At 38.2% G+C, this 15,477-nt stretch overlaps 1 protein-coding gene across 2 annotated transcripts in view; it reads right to left on the reverse strand.

Moving 5' to 3' along the window:
* The window catches only part of hpse2 (heparanase 2), a 49,670-nt gene that overhangs the window by 21,754 nt on the left and 12,439 nt on the right, over positions 1–15,477 (reverse strand). For both annotated transcript variants that reach the window (XM_058058277.2, XM_078799412.1), the window contains one exon: positions 444–617. In XM_058058277.2, coding sequence (XP_057914260.2) covers positions 444–617 — 174 coding nt within the window. The remainder of the gene's footprint in view (positions 1–443; positions 618–15,477) is intronic.

Below are 15,477 nucleotides of genomic sequence, written 5' to 3' on the forward strand. Positions count from 1 at the left end.
ACAGTCGAATGATATTTAAACATTGTGGCTTTGCAAAAGCAAAAGAGCTGCATCTTTATAGAAGTATTCATTTAAAATATACATGTATATTTATAAAATATATATATATTTATATGAATGAATGAATGAATGATATGCCTTTATTCGTCTCTCAGTGGGGAAATTTGCATAATGGGGGGGGGGGGGGACAACTCCAAACTAGACTCTTAGATGAAGGAGTACAGTGTGGGACTGTTAAAAAAAACCTCGGCATACAAATCAGCATACAGGTAAAAGACATTTATATATATTTATTAAGATATTTATATATTTGTAAAATATTATGTATTGTGTATTGAGTAAGTGAGCACATGTGCTGCCTATACAAGTAAAGAAAAGTAGGTCATATTAAACTATGGTATTGATTGACAAAGTATACATTTAGTAAGCAGTGTTGTACTGACCGCTGCCCAGCTCCCAGGAGACGTTGTATTTCTTGCCAGCACTGTACTTGAGGAGGCTCAGAGTAGAGGAAGTGTTCCAGGAGTTGTCGGGGTTTCTTTGCAGCGCGTTGAGGCCCAGAATCAGGTGCAGACCGGCACAGTCGGCAAAGTTGTACAATTTGTCTAAAGACCTGGCTGGGAAAAAGCCACAAAGCAGTTGTAACTTTGATTCTTTTTTATTGCATCCATTGCCTTCACTGCATGCTCTTTATTTGGATCATTTTAAAATATAACTGGGCCGTAACTTTGGTTTTTGTTGTGGTTGTGAAATCTTGTGTTCCGTGAATATTGATTTATTCACATGACTATCAGTTATTTTCCCAAGCAAATTCCCTGGAGTAGTAACAAAGTGCTGCTTATGTGCACTGACTTCCAACAATTCAAGAAAGGATAAGGATTTTAATTCAGCGTAATAATGCATAATAAAAGTGGATTGTTTAAGTGCCTGGATATTTCAGACTCTTGTTTTGAAATTTGAACCGCTTGAGGTTATTACAATAACATAAATATTGCCTTGACTTCTGACCCTCTCACTTGACTGGTGTGTTTCCCATTACATTTTGCCTTCAACCCAGAGTTCCACACCAGCTGAGCCTGTCAAATTGTGCAGTGAAGACAAAAGCATTGCAGAACATGCCTACCGGAGATCTTTACCAGAAGATTTTCAACAAATCTGTAAAACATACGTACATTATTGCAATCTGATTATATATCATATATCTTTTTTCTATCTGTGATGAATTGTGATTAATTATGAGTTGTATATGATTAATCATGGGCGGCACGGTGTAGAGTGGTTAGTGCGCAGACCTCACAGTTAGGAGACCAGGGTTCAATTCCACCCTCGGCCATCTCTGTGTGGAGTTTGCATGTTCTCCCCGTGCATGCGTGGGTTTTCTCCGGGTACTCCGGTTTCCTCCCACATTCCAAAAACATGGTATGAATGTGAGTGTGAATGGTTGTTTGTCTATATGTGCCCTGTGATTGGCTGGCGAACAGTCCAGGGTGTACCCCGCCTCTCGCCTGAAGACAGCTGGGATAGGCTCCAGCACCCCCAACGACCCTCATGAGGAAAAGCGGTAGAAAATGAATGAATGAATGAATATAATTAATCATAATTAAATATTTTAATCGATTGACAGTAATTAATTCATAATTAATTAATGTTTATTATGATAAAATTTTCATATTATAGGATACGGTATTTTCATATTATATATGTAGCAATGCTCCGATCAGAAATTTATGCATGACCGATTCCGAGTCAAATGGGTTTATTTGTGATGAGTGCTACGGGTCAGGGGCATCGGAGTACAGGTATGTGATATTAATATTTATGCTGTATAATATTTTGAATGTACTGCATTGAACATTTATTGTAAAATCACAAAAATAAAAAAAATAACTTTAATGACTGATGAGGATGCAGACCAGAGGGTTGCAGAGTCACCTCATTCTCACATTTTGATTTGAAGCGTAAATAGAGTCATAGAGTCAGTAAATAGACTGTTGTAGTTGCAAATCATTTTTCATGTCATTGTTAACCATCCAGATTAATATAACAGCAGCTATAAACATCTTCCTTCTGTGGTTAAACTAAACTGAAGTATATATTTGAAGACGGTATGATTGCAGATTTGTTGTAATCTGAGCAGAAAAAGCCTAAAATGACTAAATCAAACAGTAAACACACTAAACAGCTAAAATAGTCACAAAAATCCTGTGTAGCATCAAGAGATATTTAACTGGAGGTACTTCATGTATTAATTTGTGGAATTTCAGGACTTTTAATTTATAATGTCACATCTCAACAGGATGTTTGAAGTTGACATACATTAGCAAGTAAATGGAACGAACAATAACTTGATTCCCTGGGAACCCAGCTATCGTTTTAATGGTTGTTAATCCTTGGTTAGCCTGTTGGTGAGCATATGCTATAGTGTCTGTTTTGGTTGAGCACACAAACAACAGCTACTAGCCTGAAGACAAGAGATTGTGTTACCGGCCAGTGAAGTGGAGTTCTCATTTGCTTTGCACAGCATCATTTGCTTTCTTCAGACAAAACAATGCTGGACCACTCCACCCTCACTTGGGGCCAACATGAAAGTACTCCCATGCAGACACTACAAAGACCTCAAGCTAATATGTGATCTCAGCCAAACATAAGTCATGCGATGACACTGTGAATCTGTGCATATGCACATGAACGTATATGAGATACTGAGCTGATTAAGATGATAAGTAAGATATATGGTAAACCCTAAGTGGATTTCCAGCGTCACGGCTCAAATGATGAAGTGTTTCACAAACACAGACACAAGCACTTCATGCATCGAACATAAAACTGCCACTATTTTAATGCTGAAAAGTAACAAACACTCAATTACATCCAATAATGTCATGAATCATTAGCTGCTTTGAAATCTCTTGTCAAAACAATTTTTACACATTCCTACCAAACAATGAAAGCCTGTCTTAGATATTGTGATGTTCTCATTTAGGCACAAACGTCAACAATTGGTGCAGACGCGAATAAGCAGGACAAAGTCAGAACGCCGTCCTTATGTGTGTGTGTGTGTGTGTGTGTGTGTGTGTGGGGCTGAGAGTGTAGTCTGGATCATGTCAAGCTGTCTATCTGATAGAAAGGCCAGTCGTGTGAACCAGAAAATCCAGCAACAGCAGTCAATGTTACGCCTCATTTCGACAGTTCTGCAAATTCGCTATTGGACGCTAAAAGAAGCAGACACTCACGCACATGCTGCTATGATAAACAACAAGTTCTTCAACGCCACCCACATAAACCAGACAACTAATCAGATGTGTTCAATGACATTCAATATTACTGCAATATTACAACAAATGCAGTTTTAGCAATTAAGAAGACTTCAGATTGGATTTAGTAATCTGCTGGAATAAATTTATGGTTCAGCCATTCAGTAGCCTGGTAGCTGCATCCCGTTCCCCGCCAATTATTTTAAAGGTCTCCTATTGGGCAAAATTGACATTTTATGATGTTCTAACAGTAACATGTCCCTAGAGCCTGTTTATGACCACCAAACGTGCCGAACAACCTATAATTTCACTCCACTTTTAAGAGAGGAAGCGCTCAAACGGCCGCTTTTGAAGTTGCGTGTTTTCATAGGATAGGATATCGTTCTTTGTCAGATGCATGTATATCATAGCTGATAAACGTATATTTAGTAGGTCACCGCTTGTTGTGGGAGTTACATCTGGGACCATGAGCGAATGGGCAAAATCGTTGGGTAATTGAGACAGCTACAAATAATATGTCTATTTGTGACACACTGCCCCTGAGCTCCCTAGCCCTTCTGCTACCTTGACGTTGATGTTTTTCTTTGATTTCAGATCAACATTTGCAGTAAGGATGACTGTTAGACTATTGTTAGATAGTGACTAGATTAATTCCAGCTCCAGAGCACTCGACTTCTCAATTTAATATGAGTATGTATACGGTATGGTCAACAATTCTTCACTATGGGACAATGAAAGTTTGCACTCAAAACACACAGACTACAAATCAAACGTCATGGCCCAAAAGAACATGCACAACAAAAATTGTGTTTTTAAAGTCTTTCAGTATATTAAGAATAAAGATAGAAACATGTATAAATTGTGGACTTTTTTCAGTGGTACATGTCATGTATGTTGCATATTTTACTGGTCTTGTTACATATTATAAGTAAATCCTCCCTGACTTAGGATAAATTTGATGAGTTTTCTGTGGATAAAAAGAGCCTATTGTCAAATAAAAATATTTTTTGACCAAAAACCATACTTTTCCTGGACTGGAATGCTGAATTGTGGACTTTTTTCAGTGGTACATGTCATGTATGTTGCATATTTTACTGGTGGTGTTATATATTTACAAAGTAAATCATCCCTGACTTAGGGTAAATTTGATGAGTTTTCTGTGGAAAAAAAGAGCCTATTGTCAAATAAAAATATTTTTTGACCAAAAAACATACTTTTCCTGGACTGGAATGCTGAATGGTGAATGTGCGGGGAACCACTGTATTTTTGACATAATTTTATTTTCCTAATTACATTGGGAAAGTACTGAGTTACAGAGTAGATGTTAAAAAAAAAAAAGCGAATCAAGCGTACAAGAGCACTTCTTGGAGTCAAACACTCCAAACACAGAAATGAAAACTGGCACACAAAAAAAAATGGTTTCAGATTTGATGTGGTCCTTCCAAGTTCTGGCTTGCTTTAAAAGTCCAATCAGACAGGAATGCTCCTGAACTGGGCAGGCAGGGGACAACATCTGCTTCGGGGCCTTCATTCTCGTTTGTGCATACTGTCGATCATTAGTCCATATCTTAGGATGCCAAAGATTTACTCTAGCATCAGGAATTACATGTACTGAAAGTGACCGCACTGATTTTGGCAAAGATTTGACAATGTTAATTACAGTTAACATCTGCCAGAGCAGAAATATTACAGTACGCTGAAACTACTTACTTTAAATTTCTTGGAAAGGTGCAACAACACAGAGGAATCACAACAAATACAAATTCAACGTGCATCAAAAGTGAACTTTAAAATTATGTAATTTAATCATTTTAATGTTGGCTTGACGCAATGTTAAAAGTAGCACAGACGACTAAATGTGGTTCTAATATAGTTCCATATGACTACACAAGCATATTACACAGAACTCACTGGCCGTGTGTTTCAAAACATACAGCACGGCATGGTCTCTTCTTTCATGCAGGGTGGTTCCAGTCCAGTGAAACCAATCAGGTCAAACCACTTCTGTATATTAGAAGAATGCAATATATGGGGTAAGCACATGTTTCTCATTTTTATATAGTGGAAAAAGTGGAGCGTGCATGTACTGAACGTAAATGAAAGTGTCAGAGTGATATAACCTCCTATTTACTAATTTGCTGTGACTGGACTTGAGTTTGTAAATTATCTGTGTGCCCAGCATGAGATGCGGCAAGACATATGAGTCTGATGAGTGGTATTTGTTAACATACTTTGCCCTTGACATATAAATCAAACACAGACACTTGGACAAAAGAAGATCAGCTGCCTTTTGTTGGTTTAGACCAGGGGTCTCAAACTCGCGGCCCGCGGGCCAAATGCGGCCCACAAGACGCTAGTTTGAGGCCCCCACCTTGATACCAAAGTTTAATGTTGAAATGATAGCTTAAAGCTGGACACAACCGGATCCACAACCCTACCCTGTTACCCCGCCTTGTTTTGCTTTGGATTATCAATGAAGCTAAAGGCTTATGACGCTGGGTACAAATAAATGCAGGAAATGATTTGGAATAAAACGGAAAATACACGTCAAGATAAAGCATCTCATCAAACATGTTGTTAAGGTTACGACGCTGCTCCCAGATGGAACTGAGCACGATGCTAACTTGCTAATTGGGTAAAATTATTAAGCTTCATTAATGTTCATGTTAAAGGTTAAATAACTGTTAATGCTATACATTTGAATTTGAAAAAAATAATTTCTCTACCAACTGTATGTGGTTTCTTACGTTTTTCTTTGATGTTTTATTATTATTTTACTTATTTATTACTGATTGATTGATTTATTGTCTTTATTCTTAATTTGTTTATTTATTTTTTTTATCTTATTTTGTGTATAGAAAATAAAAATTAAGATATTTGAGAACAGTGGAATGTTTTATCAGATATTTTGGTGTGGAAAACCGGAACCAAAGTACTGAAAAAGTGTAGGGTATAGCAGAAGCAAAAGCATTGAAGATGTTTTTTTTCATTGATTTTTTTTCCAGTTTTTAATAAATGCGTTTTGGGTTTTTTTTTTTAAACCTGATGCGGCCCGGCTTCACCCAGAACCTAGCTTTGGTGGCCCCCAGGTAAATTGAGTTTGAGACCCCTGGTTTAGAACTTGCTGTTGAAGCAGGTTGCACGGGGGCAAATACATGTGGTTTCATTCCAAATAGAAAAATAAGGCTTTGGATACAAATGTGTATGGCTAGTTTAGAAACGAGGTGTGACATCCAGCAAAAAATATGATGTTATTTGTTGATCAGATTAAATGAACAAAATAACAGAAAATAAGAAAATTATTCACTGAATGAACTAAAAACAATAAGATTGTCATATCAAAAAAGGTTGTTTGCATAATCACAACACATCAGGCTGATATTGATGGCCAAAGCACTGACTAGCTCATTGTTTGTGAAACAATATTCTTTATTCTTCTATGTGTCAATTAAGATGTTTATTATTTTGTTTTCGTTCCAATACAAATTTCCTCCATTGTTGCTAGGAATTACACAAACCACCCTTTAAGTGGACGATTTCTTGGCAAATGTGTAGTGTCAGACAAGCATACAGTAGCTTTTCAGTCCCTTTTCCAATAAATAGCAGGTAAATGCAAGGTTGTAAAGAGCCACACCTGATGTTTTTATAATCACAGATTAGTACGGCAATCATCTTCTGAGAGGGCGGTTGTAAAGTCTCACCTTTTATCCTGTTAACCATCTAGTCACACACCTCTGCTAATGCTGTAAGTGAGCACTGATTGCTGTAAAATTGCAGAGAAACAACAGTCCTCCAGGCAGATGGAGTGAAACAAAAAAACTAAGTGGCCAACGGCGTGCCTGCTCCTGGACCATCAAAGGGTCTGAACTTAAATAAACCCAGCAGCACTTTTTATGGGAAACCTGCCTGGGAATGTCGTTCAAATCACTGAATACTTGTTCACGGAAGGAATGTTGATTTAACTGTTATACAAATGGCGTGAAATTAACCACAGTCAAATATCATTACTATACCAAGTAATACATTTGTTTGGGGATATGTTGGACATTGCAACGTTATCAGTATAGTATGTTTCATCTCAGGCTTTGTGACCCTTAGGGATATGAGGACCAGATCCTGCAAGCAGGCCAGCAAAGCAAACACATAGTAATCCCAAACTCCCCTTTTTCCACTGTAATCACCTCACTCACATCAATAAAGCATCAATTAACACCAAGGCATATGAGTATGGCTTTATATTGTACTATGAAATTATTCAAAGTGTTGCAAATGTACTACTTGAAATATTAGATATTAAGTCATAATCAAACACGGCACAGCGGACAAGTGGTTAGCGCGCAGACCTCACAGCTAGGAGGACCAGGGTTCGATTCCACCCTTGGCCATCTCTGTGTGGAGTTTGCATGTTCTCCCCATTCTCCGGGTACTCTGGTTTCCTCCCACATTCCAAAAACATGCTAATCCGACTCCAAATTGTCCATAGGTATGAATGTGAGTGTGAATGGTTGTTTGTCTATATGTGCCCTGTGATTGGCTGCCGACCAGTCCAGGGTGTACCCCGCCCCTCGCCTGAAGACAGCTGGGATAGGCTCCAGCACCCACTTCATGAGGAAAAAGTGGTAGAAAATGAATGAATGAAGTCATAATCAATAATCTTTGTCTCATAGAAAAAGATTAAGCAGCAGTAAATCATGTCAAAATGTCAGGCAGGTGTAGGATGAAAACCATAGGGGGGCCCGTGTCTTAACTGAGACAACAAGCTCGCCACTCATAAGTCTTCACTCCTAAGCCCCACTTGCATTTCTCTAAGAACTCATAATGATAAAAGTGGGACTGAGCCCAGCACTTTGATGGATGTCCTTGCCAGATGTTGTTGAGGAAAGAGATTGGGACCTTTTCCAAGCATACACCTTAACAAATAAGTCTTGATCCATGTGCTCCTTGTGTGCTCCTGCAGTGTTTCCACTTCTTTCAAGTGCCTAACGATGCATTACAATAAGATTGTCAGTCCATTTGCACACTAATGTGGACGCACTGGCATATAACTTTTGCTCTCTATTTGAACTTTTTGTTATGTACCATTTGATTTTTCTGGACAGGATTTGCATCAATATTTGATGACTCAGGACTCATTGTGTTTCGGTATTGTTAAATAGTCATTTGTACTACTGTAGTAGTAGTTTCACTAGCAGGTCCTCGGCTGATGCACAGAATACACAAACACCTACACACATTTGTTTCTTCTTAACTGCTTGATAAATGTGTTCCATTAAAAACATATGGACTATATACGTGTTGTATGTTGGCCGTGTACTCGGGCCTACTTTTCAACACATTTAAAGAGCTGCACAAAGAATGGTCTGACAAAAGAAAAATATCAGTATCAAAGCAAAGACGTGTATTTGTAGAGGAAACATTGCCAGGGACAAAATGCATTTCTTTTAACTGTCTTCATCTTAAGGTTTTCAGACATATTTCATGTTCTAAATATACACCGATCCATCCAGTAAGCTGGAGCCTATCCCAGCTGGCTTAGGGTGAGAGGTAGGGTACACCCTGGACTGGTCGCCTGCCAATTGCAGGGTACATACAGACAAAAAAAAACAATGACATTCATGCCTATGGACAATTTAGGGCAGGGGTCTCAAACTCAATTTACTTGGGGGCCACTGGAGCTCGGGTCTGGGTGAGACTGGGCCGCATCAGGTTTTCCAAAAAAAAAAAAAAAAACGCATTTATTAAAAACAGAAAAATGAATAAACATTGCTTTGGTTCCGATTTTCTACAATAAAAGCTCTGATAAAACATTCCACTGTTCTCAAATATCTTAATTTTTATTTTTCTACACAAAATAAGATGAAAAATAAATAAACAAATCAAGAATAAAGAAAATCAATCAATCAGTAATAAATAAATATAATAATAATAATAAAACGGCAAATAATAAAAACATAAGAAACCACATATAGTTGGTGGGTAGACAAATTATTTTTTTCAGATTCAAATTAACAAAGCATTTTAGAGCCCTGTAGACATGACAAAACACGACTATAGGCACATTTATTTTTATTTACAACATATTGCGCAACTGCAGGGTTTTGAGACACATGCTAACTCACAAACTAGAGAGTTAGTGACCTAAACGGTAGCCCTCAAGTTATTTCCTTTAAACTTAAATAACCAAAAACTTACCACTTCCACACTGATAGGGAGGATAACTATTAACAGTTATTTAACCTTCAACATGAACATTAATCAAACGTAATAATTTTTTCTGGGTACATGATACCATACAGCATCCATATCAAATTTGCGCGGGCCGCACTAACATTGAACTTTCATATCAAGGTGGGGGTCTCAAACTAGTGTCCTGCAGGTCATATTTGGGCTGTGGGCCGCATGTTTGAGACCCCAGATTTAGGGTTTTCAATTGTTCCTGTTCAAATATCTACTAAAAGTAGAGGTCTGCTGTTGACAAAACACAAATGGCAATGTAGCTATTCTTGGCTCAAGGGCACAATAACTAATTAGACAGTTATATTGATGACTTGTGACGAGGGGCAAGAGTTTACATTACATACATTACATACATTACAACAGAATGGCTTTAGAGTGAAGTTGGCTGGGTTGGTGTGCCTCTCTTCTCCTTCTTGTATCCCATGTCTTACTGTATATGGAGGGGCCACTACCAATGCTGATCTGGACTGTTTTTGGATTGCAAGCAGGGCACTCTGGAAGCATCAGACCCTCTTATGCCAGGACTTGGGCAAGTGAAGTGAGTCAACCATCTGCTCTTGGTTAGAGGTGTCAGCTCAAGACACTCAAAGCAGTGGTTCATAGCCACAGGGAAAGGTTTCACTTGCATCTTTCTCTGTCTTGGGCCACTGCAAGCAGTCTTGTATATATGCCCTTCGGGAATGCACATCTATTCTGTTCTTCACCTCTCTGACCAAAGCGAATTTCATTACACTCTCATGAAGTCATCAAATTCCTTCTCTAACATAGGAGACCGATGTTTCTTCTGAATCCATTCAAGACATGATGCCCACAGAACTCAACCTTTAATCTTATCATGACTCCATTCTGAACCCTTAGTGTAATATATTAAAGCTCTTCAATAGCAAAGCAGGAAAAAAAAGTGCTGGCAAAGGCGACAGAAAACAATTTGATAGCACGCCCAACATTAAACTTCCATAGATCCACTAATGAGGCCATAAACCTATAAACCCATAAACTTCAGACGGTGACTGATCAGTCTTAGCCAAAAAAAAAAAACTATCTGTTGTTGATCTTGGGAAAATTGAAGCACAACCAGAAAAGGCAAAATGAAGTGAGCCTCCATGTGCTAATCTAAGAATCTACAAGGCACCTAAAAAGGAGTCAAAGTTGTAACGTGTTGTTATAAAAGTAGCTGGGTATGTGAGAACGCCAATGTACAAAACAGTTAACTACATAAAAATGATATTGAACAGTTTCCTTGCCAATGACAAGAATTTTTATGGTTTTACTTTCTTTTATTTTAATAACTGAATGCCATGTTTTTAGACGCAATCTTGATGACAGAGAATAATTAGGAAGTAGCTTCTTTGCCTATTTCTCATAGACACATTGATGATTATATGTCAAAGAACATTTTGAAGGCATATTTTTTGACTACAGATGTTAGCTAAGCCTTCGAGTGGGAACAAGATGAAATTGCTAGATTTGGTATCCTCTGGTGGTCTCACAAGACACAATTGCTTTATTTGTCTCTGCAATTACCCGGCAACCAGTCCAGCCTTTTGTTTAACTCAACTGGGATAGGCTTCAGCATACGCATGCGACCATTGTGACGACAAGCGGCACCGAAAAATGGATGGATGCTTTTTTCTCTTTGTACCACTTTTTTTCCCTCTGTCTCGCTGTTCCATTTTCATTCCTTCCAGCCATTCCCTGCCGTTTCTCAAACTATTTTTCTTCTCCTTCAGTTTTGAGAGTAGAAATCTGGCTGTGAATCTTACCCAGCAGGACACCACAAAGTGATAGATGGTCTCTGAGAAGGTCCAATAATATAACTCGCCATATGGTCCATGTGAACAAAAGAGGATTCAAAATAATTCACCAGTGGCCTGACAAGAAACAACCCAAACTTTTTATGCAAGCAAAGTTGTAATATATACACTTTGTTTGGTAGGAATCGAATAATTCAAAAGCCTTTTGAGTACAAATTTAATCAGGAACAGTTCATGTGCAATTAAACCAATAGTTTTGTATTATTATAATTATTTCTGATCATGCGCGAGAATAAGAACGAATAAGAAGGCCATCTGGACCCACACGGAACGGACACATACTGTACCCATAAACACATTCATCATAAACTCGACCAATGCATTCAAGAACAAGCAATCTGACACAAAATGTGTTCTCAGAAGACAAATGTAGTGTTTGGGTGTCAGGCCAAATAATCAAGCGGGCAGACTGCTTCCAAACAACCCATGCGTCTGGCTATTAAAATGACATTCATTTGCAGGTGACTGGGCACTTGTCTCTGTGCATATTGCAAACACATGGAAGTACACACAGTATTATTTCCCTGCGGGATTTAAACACTGTGGGTATTATTTAGATCATGAAAAAAAATCAATCCCATTTGGAACCAAAAATTGAAACATCCTGACATGTAATAAAGACTAAAACCTAGATACAATGCATTGCATGAGTCTGGTCTAAATCCAACTTATTCCAAATAAATCATATATATACGTCAGTATACAGTTGTTTTTTTCTTATGATTGTGTGGGTTTGTACAAGATGACCATTTTATTCCTAAACTATACAGCGTGGGATCCAACATACTATACTATAGCTGACAGCACTGCAATGTCTAACATATCAAAGTTTTATCTCGGATAGTAATGATATTGTATTAAATTCAAGGCATTTGTAAAGGAGGTCAATAAACATTCCTTTTTTGTAAGTACCCCTCAGGTATTGTATTATTTTTCTGGCAAATACACAACATGGCGACACTGTTATTAAACCCGAAGGTTAAGGAAAACAAGTCCCACTGTCACCAGGCCACCCGCAATATAGATAAAGTGCACATTTTTCAGTGGCCTTTTATTGTGGCCAGCCTAAGGCACACCTGTGCAATAATGATATGAAATGCCACACCTGTTGAGCACATAAAAGCTCATAAAAAATGGAGGCAAAAACAAAAGTGTTACGTTTATATTTTGTGGGTGTAAGTAACACCCACACTCACTCATCACTTAAATGTGACACTTTGGCATGTAAAAAAACAACAAATATGTATGTTGCATATGCTGGATGCTCGGTATGGTGAGGTTGAACCACTAATTCTGCAGTAAAAGTATCAGCTGATGGGCATAAAAAAGAGAACTACTGTACTACAGAAGGTTGAATAGAGCAAACATACTTTCAAGAAGAGAATAAATGGTCCAAACTGAACGACAGTTGCTGCACATGAGATCATAAGAAGGGGGAAGCTATTCACAGATGGAAAATACATGACAGAATCGCTCATAAAATATCAAAGCGTCTATTCTTCAAATTCCAAATAAACAGGAACTCATTCAGAAAACCAATAGAAAGCCAACAAACATCACCGGTAGGGAAACTGATGAAATTAATTCAGGACAAGCATATTCAATTGCCAGTGAAGAGCCAAGTGATGTAAACAATATTGAGCGGGCAGCGCTAATAAGAAGATATGTGAACTCTGATGTGCCTTTTTTTATGTTGAATGTAGCAGAATTTTGTAATGTTCTCTTTACACATACAGGAACAACTCAAAAAGGCTTATATAGTTCAGTGTTTAAATTATTTCAAAGTTGACTTACATAGAAAAAGAGGCAAAATGGCTCATTTAAAGGGAAAGGTTGCCGACAAGACTACATGTTGAACTAGATGTTGCATGAATTACCCTAATCTTGCCCCATCTGGATAAAGAGTGGCCCGTTTTTTTTTCACTTTCCACTTTTGGTAGTTTTTGGGAGCCGTACAATCTTCGCTGTCACTCGTGAACTCGTTTTATGCACCGCATATCTGACGTGAACTTTAACTAAAATAGGCAACTTGTCAAATTGTATTAAGGGTGCATATTTCTAGACATGCATGAAGCAGGACGTCAGCAACAATAACGGTGAGCAAATTTATCACCACAAGGTGGTGTCAATTAAAACTGTTCAGTATCCTACATATGCTTTGATTTAAACACTATATGCAAATGTAGAAAATAGTGTTAAGCAAAGCTATGTTGTTATTCCTTTTCCAAGCGACTTCTGTGTCAGTTCAAAAGAGACAGGCTCGGGTATATTGCCTGGTGGACTCTCAGCGATGTTTGTTTAAACCTAACAACTGATTAGAGGCTATAAACATTCAGGACACATGATATCATCTATGTGAGATCAGACTGAGAACAAAAGAAAAAGGAAAGGAAAAGTGCTGGAAAAACATCTGTCTGAACACGAAGCCAACTACTGACTCATCCAACAACAAAATAATAATAATAATAATTTTATTTAAGCCTTCTAACAAGAATATCAATAAAGTAAATCATATTAAATGGGCCTATTGTAGAATCAGTGTAATTTTTAATCCTGCACAAATGCTTTGCTATTTTATTTTGCTATTAGGTTTTTTTTGGGTGCAGCACACAAAAGCTATGCACTAATTAAATTTCATTACAAACTCAAATCAGGGACAAAAAGTGAAGTGACAACAATATTTGCAACCCGTCAGGCCACCACTTACAGAATGAGCTCCTATACTGGGCACTGGTCTGGTCTGCCAAGATAGCCGCCCCTGACGGGGCCGCATCTCTAATATCAGACAACTGACATTTCTGTCAGCATTTCAAGTCATGCTATTTGTTTAAAAGTAATTGCTCCATCGTGTCGTATGTAAACATGAGCCGCCGTCCTGATGCTGTCAGTGATTAGCCTTACGTGAAACCACTGCTGGTGGTCTTCATATGTGTCCATCACGCAGACATGAATTTTCTGAAAAATGTAACTAGACACTAATGAATATCAGTTTTTTGTTTGTATATTTTCACAGTATTCTTGTGATTTATACTATAGCCAGACCTCGGCATAAAAATTGTAATGTTCTGACAGAACTGTTGGAGGTAAATATACGACTCTAATTCATGGCTTCTGTGCCTGAATAATAATCACTCAAGGAATATTAGTGAGGGAAAAAAATTAGTTTGAGGTCTTCAGGAGAGCTGAAGAACACATACGTACTGTCGCTGATAACATCAGATCCCACGGGTGTCAAACTCATGCCATGGAGAGCTGAGACACTGCAAGTTTTCTTTCCAGCTGGTCTCAAACCAGGTGACTTTAATGATCAACGCCTCCTTTAATTTAAGGGAAGGACCTTATGCCCTCCATTGACACTTGTGTCCTATCCAGACTCTTGGTTCCTCTGTTCCTGGGAGGTTTGCTTTAGGTCAAATATTGATGGACGACGGGAATAACAGAAGAGAAAATTCCTAGATTCCTTGAGTTTATCTTGTGAGTCTTAAACACACAGACTGAGCCTTTGAGGTGACTAGTTGTACAGACTGACTGCCTCATTCTCTGGGGAGTCAAATAAACATAGGACTTTCACATGAAGTCACAATATACAGTGTAACAATAACAGTAAACACAAGAGTGGTAATTAGGGAATAGGTGTGAGGTGGTGGACAGCGGGAGGCAGCAGTGGGGAAAAAAAAAAAAAAGGTGACTGACCGTGACCTTGTCTGAGCGCACACAATTTGCTTGACTTGTTGCAAGTGTGTGTGTGTGTTATCTTGAAGTTGTACTATTATTGATAGCTCTAACAAGCCCGGGTCAAAGGGCTAACAGTGGTGAGTGGAAAAGGATGGAGCACGACTGTTAAAAAAGGCCTTTAAAACACCACCTGCTCGTACACACATGTGTATGCACACACACACACACACACACACAGGATCTCAGGTGATTGTTACCAGACCATATTTAAACACCTCCCTTAAGCCTTGTACCACTATTACTCTTTCCAGCACAAAGATGTGAGGTCTTAACGCAAAATCCTGTTTACAGAGAGTTAAACTACGTGTTATAATCTCACCTTCAAGAAAACATCCACATTACTCATATTGTATGTCACTGGTAACAGCAGAAAGGAAAATATGAGCTGGAAACCTCATATTACAAATATACAACATAAGGTGGCCAGAAATATTTCA

Source organism: Doryrhamphus excisus, linkage group LG20, assembly GCF_037039965.1.
Source record: "Doryrhamphus excisus strain RoL-2023G ecotype Guam linkage group LG20, RoL_Dexc_Guam_v1.1, whole genome shotgun sequence".
Lineage (NCBI taxonomy): Eukaryota > Metazoa > Chordata > Actinopteri > Syngnathiformes > Syngnathidae > Doryrhamphus > Doryrhamphus excisus.